The sequence below is a fragment of the Bos indicus x Bos taurus genome, chromosome 9 (assembly GCF_003369695.1).
Source record: "Bos indicus x Bos taurus breed Angus x Brahman F1 hybrid chromosome 9, Bos_hybrid_MaternalHap_v2.0, whole genome shotgun sequence".
Lineage (NCBI taxonomy): Eukaryota > Metazoa > Chordata > Mammalia > Artiodactyla > Bovidae > Bos > Bos indicus x Bos taurus.
The window spans coordinates 89,809,942-89,830,200 of NC_040084.1; the positions used below are offsets into that span (position 1 = coordinate 89,809,942).

At 37.0% G+C, this 20,259-nt stretch overlaps 1 protein-coding gene across 12 annotated transcripts in view; it reads right to left on the bottom strand.

The window, feature by feature from the left end:
• The window catches only part of SYNE1 (spectrin repeat containing nuclear envelope protein 1), a 496,771-nt gene that overhangs the window by 355,912 nt on the left and 120,600 nt on the right, over positions 1 to 20,259 (bottom strand). For 9 of the 12 annotated variants that reach the window (XM_027551881.1, XM_027551880.1, XM_027551879.1 and 6 more), the window contains exons 6-13: positions 19,433 to 19,453; positions 18,865 to 18,957; positions 17,594 to 17,772; positions 14,046 to 14,242; positions 10,895 to 11,004; positions 7,270 to 7,320; positions 3,931 to 4,038; positions 710 to 847 (exon numbers count right to left, since the gene is read on the bottom strand). In XM_027551881.1, coding sequence (XP_027407682.1) covers positions 710 to 847; positions 3,931 to 4,038; positions 7,270 to 7,320; positions 10,895 to 11,004; positions 14,046 to 14,242; positions 17,594 to 17,772; positions 18,865 to 18,957; positions 19,433 to 19,453 — 897 coding nt within the window. The remainder of the gene's footprint in view (positions 1 to 709; positions 848 to 3,930; positions 4,039 to 7,269; positions 7,321 to 10,894; positions 11,005 to 14,045; positions 14,243 to 17,593; positions 17,773 to 18,864; positions 18,958 to 19,432; positions 19,454 to 20,259) is intronic. The other 3 variants (XM_027551874.1, XM_027551878.1, XM_027551875.1) reach the window with 2 other exon arrangements.

The window sequence follows — 20,259 nt, forward strand, 5'->3', positions numbered from 1 at the left end:
TTCTCTAATGATTTCATCATTTCTCCCACTTATCCGATTCTCAGGTACTGCTTCACAGCTTATTGGAATGGTGGGGGGATGGGTTGGGATCTAACTTATCCTTTCATAGAGCTTAATGGGAAAAGTTGGATTATAAAAGTGAAAATGGAATAAGTATAAGACAAAATATTCCCATGAGGGATAGAAGTTTCAGAGGTTTTGAAATCTCGGACTTAATGTTTGCAAAAGATTAAAATGAAAGCTACAGAGCGATGTTCCTTCAAGTTCAAGACCAGGTAAGCAGATAAGCTTAAATTAAAGAATATAAAAATAAACGTGAATACAGGAAGATAATTGACTGTTGATGAAATCTGGTTATGGAATTTGGAGAAGTTGAGGCCTCATTCTTGGGGAGTTACTTCTAAAAACCCAGGATTAAATTGTAAAAATGGAGAAGTAACCCAGGTGGTCTTTCAGGATTTCAGTGGGTTGTCTGGTCTATGGTGATATTACAATAAGACAGGCTAAGCAGGGAAAGAGTTGTTAAACAGGCACTTCCACTAACTTAGAGGAAAACTTGACAAGAGGACAAAGACCATCCCACTGGTAAAACCTCCAACCACAGACAGAGGCATGAGGACCTGGTGTAACATCATTGTGAAGAAAGAGATGATAGAAAGTATTCCCAACTAACTTAAGTCCTGATGAAATGAATTATCAGAGGACTTACCCTGGAGGACACTCTATCCCAGGCCTGTTTTACCAATGCTTGGTCAAGTGACAATTTACCATCTCTATGTAACGGTTGCAATAAGTGTTCAATCTGTTTCCTCTTCATTTCATATTGAACTCTGAAATGCTTAAATGACTAAGAGAGGAAAAATAGCAAGAACAGAGCAGTCAGTCAAAAAAAGCAAAAGCAAAGGAAACCATGTTTCCTAAATAACAATCCTTTATATTTGGATAACGTTCAGTAATTGTTGCTGGTAATAATAATGACAATCGTGATACAGCCAGCATTCATCTAGCCCTGATGATGACCCTGGCCCCTTGCTCAGTGCCTTCTGCACATTAGCGTCTCTGGCTTCCCATCATGCTACAACTTAGACAAGCCCGTTATTACTACCACAATAAGCCCAGAGGTGACTTGGCAGACACAAGTAGTAGAGACAGCACTCAAGGCCAGGATTTCTCATTCCTAGGTAAATAATCTACAAGCCAGTCCCTGCTCATGATGAAATAATAAACAAGAGTATAAATCTATGTTCATAATCAAAATTGTTGTTTTACTTTAAAGTACCAGTTTACAAGTAGAAATTGTATACATCCAACAACAACAACAAAAAAAACCAGAATTAGTGGTATCCTAATTTATATTTAAGTAAATTTGTATAAAGAGGTTTACTTTATGTAATAACCTTTTGCTTTAATTTTATGATGTTAAAACACTAAATATTGTATCTTTCTTTTGTCACAGTATGGTTAACATAAATTTGTAACAGGTAGACTTAACTGTAAGTCTAATATTAATATAACCTAAGAAAGGTTAGTGATTTTAATGAAAGCCCTACATTTTACATTACACTGCTGCTGCTGCTAAGTCACTTCAGTTGTGTCCAACTCTTCGCGACCCCATGGACTGCAGCCCACCAGGCTCCTCCGTCCATGGGATTTTCCCGGCAAGAGTACTGGAGTGGGGTGCCATCGCCTTCTCTGTACATTACATTAACCCACTCTAAAATATGTTTCAAAGTCTACATATGAATTGAAAATGTCACTGAATGTGCATTTAATGTCTTTAACATTAAAAATAATAAGGAACATGAGGATAGCCCCCATAGAATCTAACAGATAGCACATTTGAAAGAACTTCTAAGTCACTAAGTACACAAACATGTAAATTCACATGAAGAACACTTGGGGGAGATGGTGAATACATATTTACCACAAACTTTACCTACCATTCACTATAACTTAAGGCAATTTTAAAGTACCAAAACATATAATCAGTCTTAAATTTTATTCTACAGAATTCTACATACAGAAAAACTGGAAAATGCACTATTAATTGATAAGTACAAACATTAGATTCTGATTACATAATAAACATACAAATGAAAGAAAACGTTCCCTATGTGGTCTAACCCTATTTAAGAGACTGATCTGAAAGGGATGCTTCTGTTTTGTACTTTTCTGATACTTAGATTTCCTCTTATAAATTAACTTCTGTACCATGGTAACTTTATAACTTGGAATTTATTTTTTGATAATTTATGCTAAAACTGAAGCTCACTAATGGACTAAATAAGGACATTCATTCTGTTCTTGCATTTATAGCCTCAATTTACTGATTTAATCATTTTAATGTTCCCAGAAAATTATCTTTTGAGGGAAAAAAATTATAATGAGCTTCAGCAAAAGGAACACATATATAAGAATGTATTTATTGCATTTCCAAGTCCATCAAATATAATATTGATGAAACCATCCATCTAAATTCAGGCACACTTTATAGATATGATTATATAAAGTCACACACTAATTCCAACAGCTAAATCTTTTATCATCTGCCGTTTCACATCTCTTACATCATTCACCTTTTTTTTGTAGCAAAAATTGTCAAAATACATTGTAGATTAGAATATACCATAGTTCTGCCACCGAAATGCAATGATATTTTAAGCAGGATAAAATGTCAGTGCTACGCAGAGTAAGTCACAATTCAATGAAAAAAAAAAAAAAAAAACTTGTTAAAGGATTTTGGAAGTGGAAATTGGAAGCTGAAATCTAATTGATGACAGTGTGATGAAACTGGGAGAAAGAGCAACCGCAACAGCAGCAACACTGAACTCAACCTGAACGCAGCAGTGCTGAGTGAGGCAGGTAGCAGGAGAAACTGATCTTACTAAGGGACCTACGCCAACTCTTCATGCTGCAATTTTTATTTAATTCAGCTTATCCTACAGAAAATTTCAATTTGCCACTGAAGTCATATTTTGGTGGAATTTCTTGTGAGGTAACATCTGTAAGGTCATGTGTTACATAAAAACAATGGCCAGATTTTTGTGTTTTGGATCGTCTACAAGACTGAGTTCTGGGAAAGTGATGAAGCCTCACAACTCTATATAACGTGACACATACAATTTAAAACTACCAACTCCAGCTCTGGGTGTATATCCGAAGCAAATGAAAACAACGTATCAAAGAGATAGACACGCACCCTCATGTTTATTGCAGCATTGTCACCACAGTCAATTGATAGAAACAATTTAAGTGCCCATTGACGGAAGAATTGGCAAAGAAGATGCGATGTATATATATAATGGCATATTATTCAGCCCTGAGAAAAACGGACAGCCTGCCATAAGGGACAACATGGGTGAAACTTAAAGATGCTGCACTAAGCAAGATAAGGTAGAGAAAAACAAAGACTGTATAATATCATTTATATATGGAATCTAAAAAGTCAAACTCCTAAAAACAGAGAGCAAAAGGATGGTTACCAGGGGGTAGAGGGTGGAGGGGACAGGGTGGATATTTAAGTATACAAACTGGAAAAGTGTAGGGTACATAAGTCCTAGTTCCAAATGCACAGAAAAGTGAATATGGACAATAGTATTGCATTACAATCATCAAAATTGCTAAGAGACTGGAACTTAAACATCTCACCCACTAAAAGTAAATGATAATAATGTCACATGTTAGAGGTGCTAATTATTGTTACAATGGCAAACATATTACAATATATAAATGCATTAAATTTTAAAAACTACCTATTTACATAGAAACATGATTAAAAAATTATATGTAAACTTAAGATAATGCATATTATTTTTAAAAGATATTTCTCATTAACATCACTTGAAAGATTAAACATAGATTAAATGACATATGTGGCTCTTACTCATGAAAGGCTTTTAAGAAAAGTGAAATATCTCTTCCATACATTACCTGATATTTATCCTGCAAACTTGAGTCTGTCATCTGTGCCCTTGTCAAATCTCTTTCAAATTGTTCTATCCAAACTTTCATCTCCTTCAAAATTAGCCTGTCTTCTCTCTAGAAACCACAAGACATTACAATTTTATTAGTAACTGTGCATTTACTTAATTGCTGATTAATGCCTGACTGATCCTAGGATACACTGAATATTTAATAAGCTCCAAATGTCTCTGAAAAACTTTCTCCTTCCCTGCCCTCACCTTTTCCAGAGAATAAGAAGCAAAAATTAATTCTATAAAAAATCTTAATTATCATACTGAATACCGAAATTATCTACCTCCGTTGTTCTTCTCAAGAAACATTAATTTAATTAAGAAAATATGCTCCCGAGGAAATGTGCTAAGCACAAAAATACTCAGAAAAAGCAGTGGCTTGGAATGGGAGTGGAAATAAATCTGTGGTTGCGTCTTAACCCAAGGTCACTGATAACCCTGAGGACTGATCAAGATAAGATTAATTTTGACTGAATTAAAGGAACTACAGTCAGAGTAACACTGGATTACTTGTGTACATTATGTTTAAAAACATTATGCGATAATATACCATAAGCCCCACGAGGGCAGAAAGCACATTTATCTTGCTCAATATGGCATTGCCAAACCCTGGCAACATGAAACCTATACGATATGTACCAGATCATCTGCTGAATGAATTCATACAAGCTACCATTCACATCTCAAAAATGAAAAAGAACTGGAGAGTTACATACTTGTTTCCACAAATAGTAAGAGCTATTCTAGCACTGATGTAGTGAAAACATCCTAAACTGTCATTAAGACTTCTTATCAGGTAAGAATGCCAGAATAATCACAGACACATTTAACATGACTCTTTGGCACTTAACTTTCCATTACAACATCTCATCTGATGATCACAGCCCTATGACAGGTTGAAATGGCTGTCTGCAGACAGGTGAAATGGCAGAGGAGAAAGTGCTGGCTATGGAGGCAGGCGAAACTGGTTTCAAACTCTGGTCCTGACGTGTATTAGCTCTGTGAATTCAGATGCAATGTTTTAAAATCCTCTCTTCTGTTGTACCATCATCTGGGTGGTCACGGCACCCCCTTTACATTTTGAGGAGAATCAGAGATTCTTTGTCAGCACCTCCAGAGCAGAGGTTACCACGAGTGCTATCGTGGTCTGTGTCCTCTTTCTCTTCCTGGCGTTACAAAGACAACCGTCTTCTGCCTGGAACAGTTTCCCCTGGGTGATGACTTCCTCAGAGCTCAGCTCAGGTGCACCCTTCTCTAAGAAGCTTTTTTCTGATCCACAGGTCTGAGTTATGAGTTTCTCTTTTGCCAGTGGTGCTCAAACTTTAGTGAACACTAGAGTCACCTGGAGAAGGCAATGGCACCCCACTCCAGTACTCTTGCCTGGAAAATCCCATGGGTGGAGGAGCCTGGTGGGCTGCAGTCCATGGGGTCTCGAAGAGTCGGACACGACTGAGCAACTTCACTTTCACTTTTTACTTTCATGTATTGGAGAAGGAAATGGCAACCCACTCCAGTGTTCTTGCCTGGAGAATCCCAGGGACAGGGGAGCCTGGTGGGCTGCCGTCTATGGGGTCGCACAGAGTCGGACACGACTGAAGCGACTTAGCAGCAGCAGCAGCAGCAGAATCACCTGGAGAGCTTGTGAAGGAGATGCCTGGGCACACCATCAGGTTTTCTGGCTTAGTGTATCTTGAGAATGTATATTTATTACAAGTTCCCAGGTGAACCTGATGCTACTGGCTTAGGGACCACATGTTGAGAACATTTTTCTATGATCTTGCAACAACCTGAGCTCAAATATTCACCCAAAATACATTATATTTCATTGTCTCACCTCCCTCCTCCATCCAGCATTTCAAACCACATATGTATCTTTTTTTCTCCAGACTAACATAGCAGTCTGGCACCTGGTGTCACTTGATAGATAATTGTGGAATAAATGACTGATTGGTAACATAGTTAGAGGACAAAATGGAATAGGAGGATTCCAAAGTCTCCGCACTTCCATGATGGCTCTTCTGAATGAACAAGGGAATGGTATCAAGGCGCATGTTCTGTTATTGGTTGACTTTCATGCCCACAACAGCACTAATGACATATTTTCTGAGCTCAGAGGAACACAAAGCTCTTGTTCTACCTTCAAGGAACCTGAGCTCAATATGACCACTGGTGGAGCTCACCAAAGTGAGCATGGGACTTTGACTCTCCAAAGACAGGCTCATCATAAGCTTTTCCTCACCAATTGAAATTATTTCACAAAATCATCTGAGAGGAAAAAAATATGTTCTTAAAATAACTTTACTAGAGTATGTTCAACAAATGACTTTTTCTTCTGGTGTGGAAGTGCAAATTGCAATAAGGTAAAAAGGATGCAGCTCTGTATACACTTAGCATTCTCCTTTTAAAGGAAAATGAAACATTTAGATTTAGATTTCAAAACTCATTTGGTTTAGTGGGTTTTCTTCAATTGGTAACTCCCACACACATTCAAAGACATGGAGGTCTATTTGCCTAGAGACCATCTAAGCGCCAAATAACCAAACTGTTAGCATTCTCACTACTTTTGCTTTTCTCTCTCACTCACTCACTCAGATGCATGCATTATATGTTTGGTAGTGTACTTATATATACTTAAAATCATGCTTCATGAAGCAGGAAATAAAAATTTTTACTTCTCATTTTTTTATCCCAGTGTTGGCACAAAGTCTATTGTGTTGATAAATCTTTAACTTCAGGCCTAGGTAGAAAAATGGAAGTAACTTCGATATGGGAAAGAATTCTTAATCATGAATTCCACAAATATTTTTTGAGCACTCACTGTGTTCCATGAACTTTACTACACCATGTTACTCAATATTGAGCAGAAGGGTTGTGATGAAACTCAGGGTTACAAGCTAATTGAACACTTACCTTTTTCAATTAATTATTTCCTATTAATACTTTAAAATGAAAAAAATAAAGCTTTAACTTAATTTTTATTTTCCATGTCACACATAAGTAAATAATAATTATTTTAATTTTTCCTTTTGTTAGTGCTATTATTATTAAAAAGAAATTAATGCCATCTTATAATTAGAGATTAGTGGGAAAGTCCATGGGAGTAGCTTAGATTGTAACTAATATTTAAGAACACACATATTATTTTTCTACTAGAAAGGAAAAGAAAATAACAGAATTAAGGTATTAAAATAAATGTATATAAAAAGATAAATACATGCAAAGGGATGGCTAACAAGCTATATAGAATGCAGAATGTTTGAAAGAAGTCACTAATTCAAGATGACTTAAATCTTACCTTAAGAATTTGGATAGAATTTGTAAAAGATGGGAAACTTGGAAGTATTTCCTAACAACATGAAAAGATAACATATAGAAAAATAACATAAATCATGGACAAAAATTATATAGGAAACACAAAAAATGAAGAGGCATCTGTCTATAAATAAATAGGCAACAATTTGAAGGGTATAGTTATTTTAAGACATTTTCACAACTTTTGATAGTATCAAACTGTTTGAATCAAATAAGGCAATGAAGAATTCTGGCATTTGGTGGTTTTGCTTTAATTTTTAATAGTCATATGTGACTATATATATACTATACATATGTCTTAAAATGGTAAATATTTTGAAGGGAGAACAATGTAAAGAAAAGGTATATGGATTCACATTTTTCTCTGTATTGTCATGATATACGTCTGTGTATTCCTACACAACTAAGACTGAGCTGTGGTTCTGAAAACAGTCAGTGACATTTGTTGAGACTGGGGAAGGAATGAGTGAATAAATAATTGAAAGTTTGAGAAATGAGAGCGATAAACCAGTGGGTCTATTGCATTTATTAATAATTTAGCACTAATTATCCAAGGAATACTTTTAAGGAAAAAGTTCTTTATCAATTTTACTGACTGAAGTAAGAAAAACATGGCACTATTTCCAATCAGAAAATCAGATTTAAAATAGTATCTATAAAATAACTAATTTAAATACATTCATAAAGGGGATATAAGAATCAAAAAGAAGGGAAAATGAAAGCCTGATAGATATGTTGATGCCAGTATTTTTTAAAATGAATTTTAAAAACGATTTACTAAAACTTGAGTACAAAAGTAGTGTGGACTTCAAGGGGTGACATCAACCCTAATGTGTATAGTCTATAAAATCTTCAAGGTTCATTAGACAGAATGAGAGGGCCACTAAGTTGCATTAAACAAAAGTAAGTCATACATCATAAAAAATAATGATTTTCTATTTAAAATATTCATATTTAGATGTTCATACTCTACATTACCCATCATTTAAAAAAGGGTAACACTTATAACACACTTTCCTCAAAATTATTTTTTGAAACTCTCTTGAAGCATCTCTGTTTTAGGAAAGAGATGGAAGTTTTTAAAAGAAAAATCAGAATTTTTCTTCTAGAGAATGAGATTAATTGCTTAACAATAAAGCTCTTTAGTCAAGTATATTAACAAGTTTAAAGCAGGAGTGTATTACAAATCTCTGAGGATTTTTACATTAAATCCTTGCTCATGAGCATTAACATAAGTATCTCCCTTTATTTCTCAGACATTACCAGCCACTGTGTTTACTGATCTGGAGAGATGATTAATGTTAGAGAAATTAAAACAGTACAAGCTTAGACATCTGGTCAGAAATAAATCCAACTGGCCAATATAAGAACTTTAGATATGACAATCAGATGGAAAACTGATTTTCTCTGGGCCCTGTGAGGGAGTTCTAATAGACCTCCGTATAGCTTCTTATTCACAGAGCACCATCCATACCCAATCACATTCTCAAAACTCAGAAAACACCAAACGAATACCACGCACACGACTCAGTCCACACTGGAGTTTGCAAGGAGAGCCTTTCGTGTTTAGTGGTGCTTCTTAGGAACATTATTTTGCCTACTGTAGAATAAGTTACTCTGGTGATCAGTATTTGTTCCTTCCAAGCTTGGCAAGGAACAAAGAAAACAGTTTCTTGAAACCACAGTTTTTAAAATAACTAACATAGTTCTATCAAATACCAGATTAACTTCACCCAAGTTACCTAGGAAATACCAGTTACTGCTGTTTCATTTAATTCTTTTACAAAGATTTCTATTACTGCAAAACCTTTTCCTACTTGAAAACTTTGGGGTATGTTCCTCTGATCTTTTCCTTCCTTAGATCTGTTTCTAAGAAACACAGTGCATTTTTTCGTTTGTTTGTTTTCCTTGTTTCTGTTCATTATAATCTTAAACCTCTCTGAAAACCCTAGCTAAGACTTGAACAGTAAATCCTAGTTGAGACCTGAATGGTAAAGATGAGAGATTGTTTTTAACGTGTCTTGAAAATTCATTTATTACTTTCCCTGATGTCATTTTGCCTAATAAATAGTTTTAAATTCAGTAGTAAATCCACCTCTCTCTCTAAAAATAAAAAAAACCCCAAAACCTAATAGAGTACTTTTAAAAAATAGGAGAATGTAACATGCATTGTTGTTAAGGACAGAATATAGGCATTCTGGTGTGCTGGCTAGAGTGTAAAATGAGACATCCTCCTGAGAGGATTTGACAAAACTCTGCATGCTCTTTAGTCTAGGAATTCCTCTTTAAGAAAGAGTTGTAGAACAGTTCTTATGGAAGTATTTATATAATAGCAAAAAACCAGAAATTTTCAACAATCAATATTGGATAAATTACCGTCCACCTTTATGAAGTTCTAGAGAGAATGGCATGAGAAAGGTGTTGTATCACTGAGGAAATAAAATTATATGTATACTATGATTCTATGTTCTAAAATTTTATTTATTTACTTGTTTTTGACTGTACTGGGTCTTCACTGCCGTGCGGGCTTTTCTTTAGCTGTGGAGAGTAGGACTCCTCTCTGGTGGCGATGTGTGGGCTTCTCATCGTGGTGACGTCTCTTGCTGCGGAGGCACAGGCTCTAGGGAAGCCCGGCTTCGGTAGTTGTGGCGTGAGGGCTCAGTAGTTTCGGTTTCCCAGACTCTACAGCGCAGACTCCATAGTGGTGGCGCATGGGCTTACCACCACCTGGTAAGCTGCTACTCATTGTGAACATACGGAAGTCACATGTGGGATCTCCTCAGACCAGGGATTGAACCTGGTCCCTTGCATTGGCTGGCAGATTCTTTATCACTGAGCTACCAGGAAAGCCCCAGGATTCTATTTTTGTTAAATATATTATATGTCTACATATACAGGGCACTCACACCAAAGTATTAATTTTTTTAAGAATAGATTCTCTACAGAAGGTTAAGTACAAATAATTTTCTTTTCCTTTCCCCCCCAATTTTTGTTTTTCTTTATTTACGACAACAAATATATGTCATTTGAGTACTATGAAAAATATGTTATTCAAACTACTGAGTGGCTGAAAAATCTAAGCACAGTGAATAATTAGAACTTTCATAAGTCTGCTTGACTTCCATATGTTTACAATGAGTAGCAACTTACATGGTGGTGGTGGTTTAGTCACTAAGTCATGTCCCACTCTTTGCGATCCCATGGACTGTAGCCCACCAGGCTCCTCTGCCCATGGAACTCTCCAGGCAAGAATACTGGAGTGGGTTGCCATTCCCTTCTCCAAGCAACTTACATAATAAATCTAAAAGTCAAAATTGGGTTTTATCAGATTGAACAGAAGAAGGAAACTCAGGATGTAAATGCATAGATAATATGATGATACAAAAATAATTCAGTGGTCAAATTGCTAAAATAAAGTTTTTCAACACTCTTATCTTTCATAGATTTCAATTCATATTATATGTATTATACATCCAGCAGTTATTATTAATAATGCTTTCTCTGATTCAGCCAACACATCAGATAAATTTTTCCCTCTAATTTCCTCCCAAGTGTGGGTGATATCAATCTAGTGTGTTATCAATGCTCACAGAAAACCAAATACTTACATCATTCTCTTGCCCATCAGAGCCTGTACTGTGGATGTCAGGATACTGCTTCAGAAACTGGGCCACATAGGTCATAATAGACTTCTCATCTGGTTTATCCACGTCAACATCTAAAAAAATCAAACCCAAATATGAGAAATTAATAAACATTTTAAAAGATATTAAGAATATAAACTTTGAAATCTAGCTAATATACCAAAATACAGTGTTCTAAATGCAGAAGAAAGACAGAATACTATTTAGAGATGGAGAGAGGGAAAACCAGTTTAGTCTGGATAATATACAGTGGAAATTTTATGACTCAGAAAGCTGACACATTTTAGCCAAGAGCTGTTGGGAAAGTAGTATGTGTTTCGTTTAAATAATTTCAACACTCATCAGAAATATGAGATATATATATATATATAATTATGCATAGATTTTGTCTAGTTACTAAAATACCAATAATATGTACATTACAGAATCAGACTAAATGGGTAGTAAAACAAGTTACAGGCACAGCACTGAACAATAAATGACTATATAGTTTGTATACTATACATGATCACGCATTAATTTATTTCAGAAAAGAGGGAGATGCCTTATGTCCAAGTCCTTACACAGCTTCTCCATTGTGAAGCCTTCTGTCTAAGCCACTGTACATTGAACAATTAAGTACTCTTTAAGTACTTAATTTGAGAGCTGAAAAGATCTCAGTCACTGTCATTTTTGAGTATATAGATGTTTATCTAAAATATCAGTAAAAATCAAACAAGGATATTTATACAGATTTAATAATTACAAAGTCAGGGTAAGATTGGATACATTTGGAGATTTCAAATACGATATATACACTTATAGAGCAATAACAACAAAAAAAAAACTGAAAAACCAGAAACCATGAAAATCAAAATATAAAACTTCCCTAATATTTTGTATTCTTTCTTGTGATTTGAAATATAATTTATAGGGATTATCATTGTAGGATTTAAGAAGTGGTACAACTCAAAAGACTTAAAAATAAACAAAGATAATGTATTCTGGAATTCATGAGATGATTCAAAGGGGATTTTAGAAATAATAAGATCACTGATGTGGAGAATGCATGTGAAGAGTAAAACTTTCATAAAGTGTAAAAGTGGAAAGAAAATAACATTTAATACATGATTTACTACAGTACCTGCTTTTAGTATACATGGGACTAAATCATAAAACAATCGTTATTGATTGATATTGATATTTGGTCTATTTAATCTATATTCCTACAAGTTTATACATTCAAATTGGCTAAAAATTTGGGAGGGGGGAGTTCTCATTAGGAAAATAATTACTTTATATCTGGGTTAGGCTTGCATTTGGGCAAACTCAATTTCTGATCATCAAAGAAAACATTAAGATCCTCTGGTCTAGTGAATCTGAAAGAACCATTTATATCCTTCTCCTATTCCACTATAGGAAAAAGTTCAGCTCTGATGTATTCTCTGAAGCTGAGGGTTAGGATGTTTGTGGTCTTTCCCCTTGAACTGAGGTGTGTCCTGGATACTAGTGGCTTGGCACATGTGTGTGTGTGTGTGTGTGTGTGTGTGTACAGAAACAAAGTGGAAAGCCCTTGGCAACCCTAGTGAAACTGGGTAGGGGAGCAGGCAAGAAGGGGAAACAGGGTCACGAAAATGACAAGGGATCTCCATGCTGGCCATCATCACATGGAAGCCAAGAAGGCAGACGGTGTTTTGAGAGCCAGAAATATTCATCCTGAAATCAAGAATCCGCCTGCCAATGCAGGAGGCCTCAGTTCGATCCCTGGGTCAGGAAGATCCCCTGGAGAAGGGAAAGGCAACCCACTCCAGTATGAATGCCCAGGAAGTCCCAAGGACAGAGGAGCCTGGTGGGCTGTAGTCCACGGGGTCGTAAAGAGCTGGACACAAGGACGCAGCGGTGCTGGGAGCAGGAGCTCCGCCCGTGGCAAAGGTCATGAGGAAGGAGGCTCGGCACACGCAAAGGCGGGATCGAGCCTCAGGAGTCCCCCCTGGAAATCCTCGAGCACCTACCCCTAAAACCAGAGTCTGCCTACTTTCTGCTTTGTGCTCTCACCTACACCTCTGACTTTACAGGGGGCTGCCCCCAACTACCTCTCTCTGAAAAAAGAGTTAACTTACAGCTCCAGTTAATAATTCCTGGGTGTGACAGTGTTTCAACCTACAAACTCCTTTGGAAGTCCTCTAGCCTGCCTGAATAAGTTTTTCCGGCCACATGTGATTGCTCAGAGCCTCCCAACTGTGAGAGGCATGAGATGTTCTAAACTGTCTAAACACAGATTCCTTTGAGTAGTTAAAAGATTGATTAGAAATTGTATTGGTGAAGGGTTTTTCACTTGTTGGGCCAATGTTTGCTGCTAAGTCTCCATATCCCTTACCTGCTGTGTCCCTGGCAGTGTATTGATTAATATAATTGGTGTAAATAGTAGCTTTAACGTTTGTAACCTTGGACCCTTGAGTTAATTCTCTTTCTTGTTATAGCCCACCACACCTTTGCTCTGTAGAAATGCAACTTTATCTAATGCTTTTGGAGGGTGGCGCCTGACTATTCACCTTTAGAGAAAAATAAGTTTTCTGAAGAAAGGGTCTTAAAATGTTAACAGGCCTCCGGGCCAGAAGATGATGCAAATCACCTAAACTTTTGCATATGATAAGTTTGCAGGAAGAAAGCCTGGCTTACTGCATGACTCTACCCCTTCCCCCATTATCCTCTATGCATAACTTAAGGTATAAAAACTACTTTGGAAAATAAAGTGCGGGCCTTGTTCACCGAAGCTTGGTCTCCCCATGTCGTTCTTTCTCTCACCTTCTGGCTGAATTATTCAGCCTCTTTTCTCCACTAAATTTTCTCACTGAACTATCCTTATTTAACCACTCTTTATATCTTTAATTAACATTTAAATAAGCTGTTGTTTCCTGATCGCCGATGCCATCTCCCCTTTGAATTCCCTGGATCCACCAGGGCTGGACCCCAGAACAGCGGCACATATTTCTCCAAAAGAAAATCTGTGCAGAAAGATACCGTTCCTTCTCACTTTCCAAGGTTTTCTGAGCTCTCGGACGCATCTATCATTTCTGGGTTTAGGATGCAGCCCTCCTGAGTTGAGGGACACAAATGCCAGAATCCCTCTACATGCCTTCAGGGTCCAGGAGCCGTGGGATCCCCAGTTCCGTTTCAGCAATGGTGAAAGCCTCCTCCAGGTTTTCTCGGTTAGGCCTTCCTTTCACCTTCTCCAGGTCCACTAGTTCCGGCCGAATAGCCTGGATGACAGAATGAAAGGCCACTCCACTTCTCCAACTCCGGCCGAAGTCTTTTACTTCTATTCCACTCTGCCTTTAAAAAAAAATGATAAAAAAAAAAAAAAAAAAAGATAACGTCACTTTCTAAGCAGGTAATGCACGCTTCCTCAAAGACTCAATCCAACCTCCTCCACAATGGGTGATGTACGGTCAGCGATAGCAGTTACCTGGTCTTCAGGAAAAATAAGCAAAACAAAAATTTTAGCGGAAAATTCTGGTTCCATATTTAAGAGTTTTCTGATTTCTGATATAGCTCTGTATCAGTTAACTGGTTTTGAAAAAAAAATAATCAAAATTTTTAGCGGATAACAAGATGTGTGTGTGTTCAGTCGCTAACGTGTCCAACTCTTTGCAACCCCATGGACTGCCTCACCGGAAACGAGTTAAGAAGTAGAAATTCTGGTTCCATACTTAAGAGTTTTCTGGATTAGAGCTTTCAGGCGTTTGAAAGCCTCAATGTAAAGCACATTTTTCAACTGAGAGAAAAAATACCTAACAAAGGAAAAAAAAGGAACATTTTAAAAACACCCCAATTGATAATAATTCACCTCTGTGTATTTTTTTAAGAAGCCTCTAACACATTTCTAATGACAATGACAAGCAGCCTGTGTTTATACGCACAGATCGTATCAGACAAATATAATGTGGTTGAACCACATTAAATGTGGTAGAATGAACAAAATGCAGAGGGATGTAGTCATCTCTCTAAATTAGCCACAAAAAAGCCTATACTCCACACAAGTACCAGCAAGATTAATTTACCCTACCAATCAAACTGTTTGATCAAACTGTGTTTTAAATTCTTCTTTTTAGAATTGCCTTGAGGGCAAAGCACTGGTGACAAACCTTTGCTCTTTCATGGTGGGTTTAATTCAAAGCCAATTATTATAGTTAAGAAGAGATTCAAGTTGATGGTAATATTTTGTTGTTGAAAACAGAAGCGAGGCAAGTTCACAATGAATAATTTTTTTTCTTCATGTAACTTATCAACTATAAAGGCAGTTTCAAAAGTGTTGCACATATGTCTTTGAACAACATTTCTGATTACGTCTAGAGCGTTTAATGGCACCCCACTCCAGTACTCTTGCCTGGAAAATCCCGAGGGCAGAGGAGCCTGGTAGGCTGCAGTCCATGGAGTTGCTAAGAGTCGGACACGACTGAGCAACTTCACTTTCACTTTTCACTTTCATGCATTGGAGAAGGAAATGGTAACCCACTCCAGTGTTCTTGCCTGGAGAAGCCCAGGGACAGGGGAGCCTGGTGGGCTGCCGTCTGTGGGGTCACGCAGAGTTGGACACGACTGAAGTGACTTAACAGCTTAGCAGCAGAGCGTTTAAAGGTGATCAGTGAATTAGGTAACATTCAATAGATAAATACTCTGGTAATTTCTTTTTAGAAAATTAGCCTCATTATAGTTGTTTCTTATAAAGCAGAAATAATACCACTCAATTCTTTTTATTTATTATATTCTTAAAATTTCCACAAACTATAAAATACCATATATCTTACTGAAACATTGATTAATATAAAAAGTTGGTAAAGTGAAAGTGAAGTCGCTCAGTCGTGTTCGATTCTTTGATACCCTGTGGACTGTAGCCCACCAGGCTCCTCTATCCATGGGATTCTCAAAGCAAGAATACTGGAGTGGGTTGCCATTTCCTTCTCCAGGGAATCTTCCTGACCCAGGGATGGAACCCAGGTCTCCTGCATTGCAGGCAGATGCTTTAACCTCTGAGCCACCAGGGAAGCCTAAAAAGTTGGTAAATGCCCTTAAATTTTTTTCTCTGCAAACTTAAGAGTTCGCTTAAAATCTTGTTTTGCCAGCACACACTCAGCTTGCATAATTAAATGCCATGTGGATCAACAGACAACAGACTATCATACTGACATTACCGCAAAGTTTTATCATGATAGCATCGTGATACATGTCACATCATATACGTGATCACCATCCTCTCCTACTCAGGACATCTCTTCTCCCTACTCCATTAAGCTTAAAATAGATCAGTGATGCCCACTGTGGATGGAATGTAAAGAGCATGCCAGCAATGTAGGAAGGGCTTTCCATTTCATCCCTACTACAGTCCCAAGAGCCAAAGCTTTGCTTTCAGAAATATTTTTGATTGCAACTTGAATCATCAAAATATACCCCCAATTAGAAAACAACCAACACACTTGAAAAGTTAAACAAAACTATATAAACTAGTAACACTAATTATATCTTCTCTATGTTTATTTTTTTCGCTCCTTATTTTTGCTTTCAAACGCTTTAAAAATAGAACTCCCTATGTTTAGTGCCTCAGTGTTTCATAATGATAAGTACTTGTTTACAACTATTTTCCAGAAGTAGAGCATTAAATTCAGATTAGATTTAGGCATGAAAAACAAAATAGAAAGTGAGTCAACTTTATATTTCATTAGGAAAATCTTACAAAAACACAACTTCTATGTGAATAGATCTTATTACTGACCACATCTGACTGCAAAATGTTGGTATGATCAATTGAAAACTCTACTGAAACTGCTATCAGAAGGTACTTTGTGAGAGTAGGAATTTTATATCCAGTATTAATGCATATGGCCTTCCTGGTAGCTCAGTAGAAAAGAATCTTCCTGCAATGCAGAAGATGCAGGTTTGATCCCTGGAGAAGGAAATAGCTACTCATGCCAGTATTCTTGACTGTGAAATCCCATGGACAGAGGAGGCTGGCGGGCTACAGTCCATGGGGTCACCAAAGAACTGGACATAACTTAGTGACTAAACAATAACAACATTATCACATATATGCACACACACGTAAATTTATTATGCTCTGAGGCAAACAAAACTAGAAGCAAATTCCCAGTCCATAAGCTGGAGTTGACAAAATAATCTACATTCCAGACAAAAGATGAGATCAAAGGAAACATTGAAAAATAAAATTGCTGGCAAGTTTCAGGACATAAAAGCAAATTATAATTATTTCAGAATGTGGACTTTAGTTCATAATATTACTGAATAGCACGTAGTAGTCTCATGAAGAGATAATCACGTTTAAACCTCTAATTTATTTGTGGAAAGATTATTCAATAGCAGCAGAAAATCCAAACAATGACCTAAATAGAATTAGTCCTCATGCTAATCAGAGTGTAGGGATTAAACAACTTAATCGGGTCCCATCACACGAGTGAAGAAGGAATTAGCTTTATTAGAGCATTTTTCTAGAGTATCAGGGGTGCTTTCTGTCTACATTTTAACTCAAGACGAGAATGAAAGCAGACCTGAAGCCAAGCCAGTCATTCATATGTCTCCACAAATTTTGCAACCACTGCAATGAGTACTCAGTCATAAACTAACTTCAGGTTTTCAAGGGTTTCTTTAAACAAACCCCTGCTAGGAACTTACTTGGTGACTATGTACTGGACCCAGTTCAATAGCGCCTTCTTAGCGTTTCCTTGGATCTTGGTGGCCACCTTCCGTTTGCTCGGGGGGCTGGCGGTCTCAGAGCTGACCATGCTGTCCACGGAGGACGTGCTGCTGGACAGAGCCTGCAGCTGAGGCAGGTTGCTGGTCAACTCCTCGATCTGCGTGTGCAAGTCAGCAAAACATCAGCATTATCCCGGTTCTCTCATCGGATGTTTTACTTTTCCAGCTTGATGGATCTTAACATCCTTAACACCCCCTGACCATGTAGGCTCTTAAAGGACACGATTGATGCCTTGCTCCTCTGTCCACTTCCTACCACATCTAAAATGGGACCTTGGACCCAGTAATGAACAGTTGTCAAATACATGCATGAATGAATAAAAACAAAACCTAATGGTTTTCCAGACTCATAGAATGTACACATCAAGAGTGAACTCTGTTGTTTTAGATTGAAGTATATGCAATGTTAAGTGCAAAATAGCTAGCTAGTGGGAGGCTGCTGTGTAGTGCAGGGAGCTCAGTTCGGTGTCCTGTGATGACCTGAATGGGCGGGATATGGGACTGAGAGGAAAGCCCAAAAGGGAGGGGACATATGTATACATATGGCTGATCCGCTTCATTGTGCAGCAAAACTAACACAACATTATAAAGCAACTATTCTCTGTAGAGTTGTATAACCTCTGTATAGTGGTATAAAAGTATTACACCACTCTGAAGAGGGGTGCTTGTTAAGGCGGAGGCTATTTATGCATGTTGTGGGTGTAGGGGGTACAAGGGAAATCTCTATCCTCTTTGCTCAATTTTTCTGTGAACCTAAAACTACTCTAAAAAATATTTTTCTTTAAAAACTAATCTATTGGCTAAAAGAATTATCCTGGATAGATTAGCATGTTAATTTCTCCCTTCAATATTTAAAAGGAGTATAGCACCTCTTCCTTCCAGAGGACAACGTAAAATTTCCTGAAGTCTTTCTACACCAATATTTCATCTCCATCATGTCCTGACCACTTTTCAGATTGGGTATCTAGGCCAGAGTTCTTTAGGGACTTCCATCTATAACACTTTAACAGAGGATAAAGGACCTTTTCCTGCTCGCAAAAAAAAATAATATACATGTGAAGGTCACATTTCTGGTAACTTGAGGACTAACCACAGAAGTATGGAAAATGAGGGCATCTTCATTATGGAAATGCACCACTATCTCCATCCATGACATTCTATCAACTGAAAAGGGAGATGAAGCAGAGTACCTGGAAATACAGGATAATGGTCCACATCAATCCGAGAACAATGGAGGGTCGACCATCAGCTATATCAGTGGAGTTAATGTTGACTAATTTAATCTGTTCAAAAAGAAAAAGTGTACTAGTAATGTACTAGAAGATTACAGACCGTTTCATTATGCAATAAGGAGCACTTTATTAGACATCAACAACATCTGGCAATGCCTGTGCAGTGGTACACAAGAGTAAGCAAGGTGAGACATAAAAAACAAACAAGCATATGGTTTCAGTGGAAATTCCACAAGCATTCATTAGGTGCACACAATCAACACAACTACAGAATGAATTTCAAAAACTAGTTTGAAGTTGAAAAAAAAAATACGACATCATGCAAGGAATTACTAACAAAATACCAGACAGGGAAAAAAAAAGGGTTATTCTTTACATTCAGAGGTTGACTGGAATGTAAAAGAAACTGTGAGGGGTATTTTAAGAAGATGCACTTACTTTGAAGTTTGTTACCAAATTGCATGAAACTTATGTTCTCTTTTACCTATAAAAGTCAGGAGTTAAAAATTCTAAAATTTGTACTAACCGGTGATCCTCTGTACATGGACTGACATGAAAAACAAAGGGAGAAGATGATACATATACATAAATAGTCTTTCAAAATCCACGTTATTTGTTCAGAGTGGGTAAAAAATGTAGGTGGTGAAGGCAGAGCATAATTTGCAGAATACATTTTAAAGACAAAGGAAAGCCAAGAAAGAGTAAAGCAGAAAGTGATTGTGGGGCTCAATTCCCTGCTTTGGGGCACTGACAACCGAAAAGCATTTAGGATTAATCTGCTTACAGTTGTCCTCACTTATTCATTTTAATGACTTCCCAACTATGAGAAATGTGACTTCCTAAGTCTCGGGAAAATGGACTCGTATGGTAGGCCCAGCTTAGTCAGTCTACAGAATAGAACTGACAACTGCTCCTCGTCCTCTTCACAACCACTGAACAAATTAGAAAAAAATAAAGTACTCCTTAGATTCCAGTTCAATAATTCTCAGCAGGATTTAATAAGGTGTGCTATTAATGATAAAATTCAGGAGTTTGTAAATGGTTTATCTTCTTAAATTATCAGAAGCAAAAATATCCCACAAATACTTTACTCTTGACTAATTAAAGTTATTAGTTAGGTATAAGAAGAGTAAGGTAAAGGCTAGCACAAAAGTCACTGTAAATAATTTGAGACATACCCATGGGATTTTGCTTCACTAGTGAAGTTCATTCATCAAGTTCAGAAAGAAAATAAAGAAAAAGGAGAATTCCCATAGATTACAAGCATAGGTGTTTATTTCTTTAAAACCTAGCACATAAGATATGTAATACTTTTTTATTGTATTAATAATAATAAAAGATTAAACTATAAAT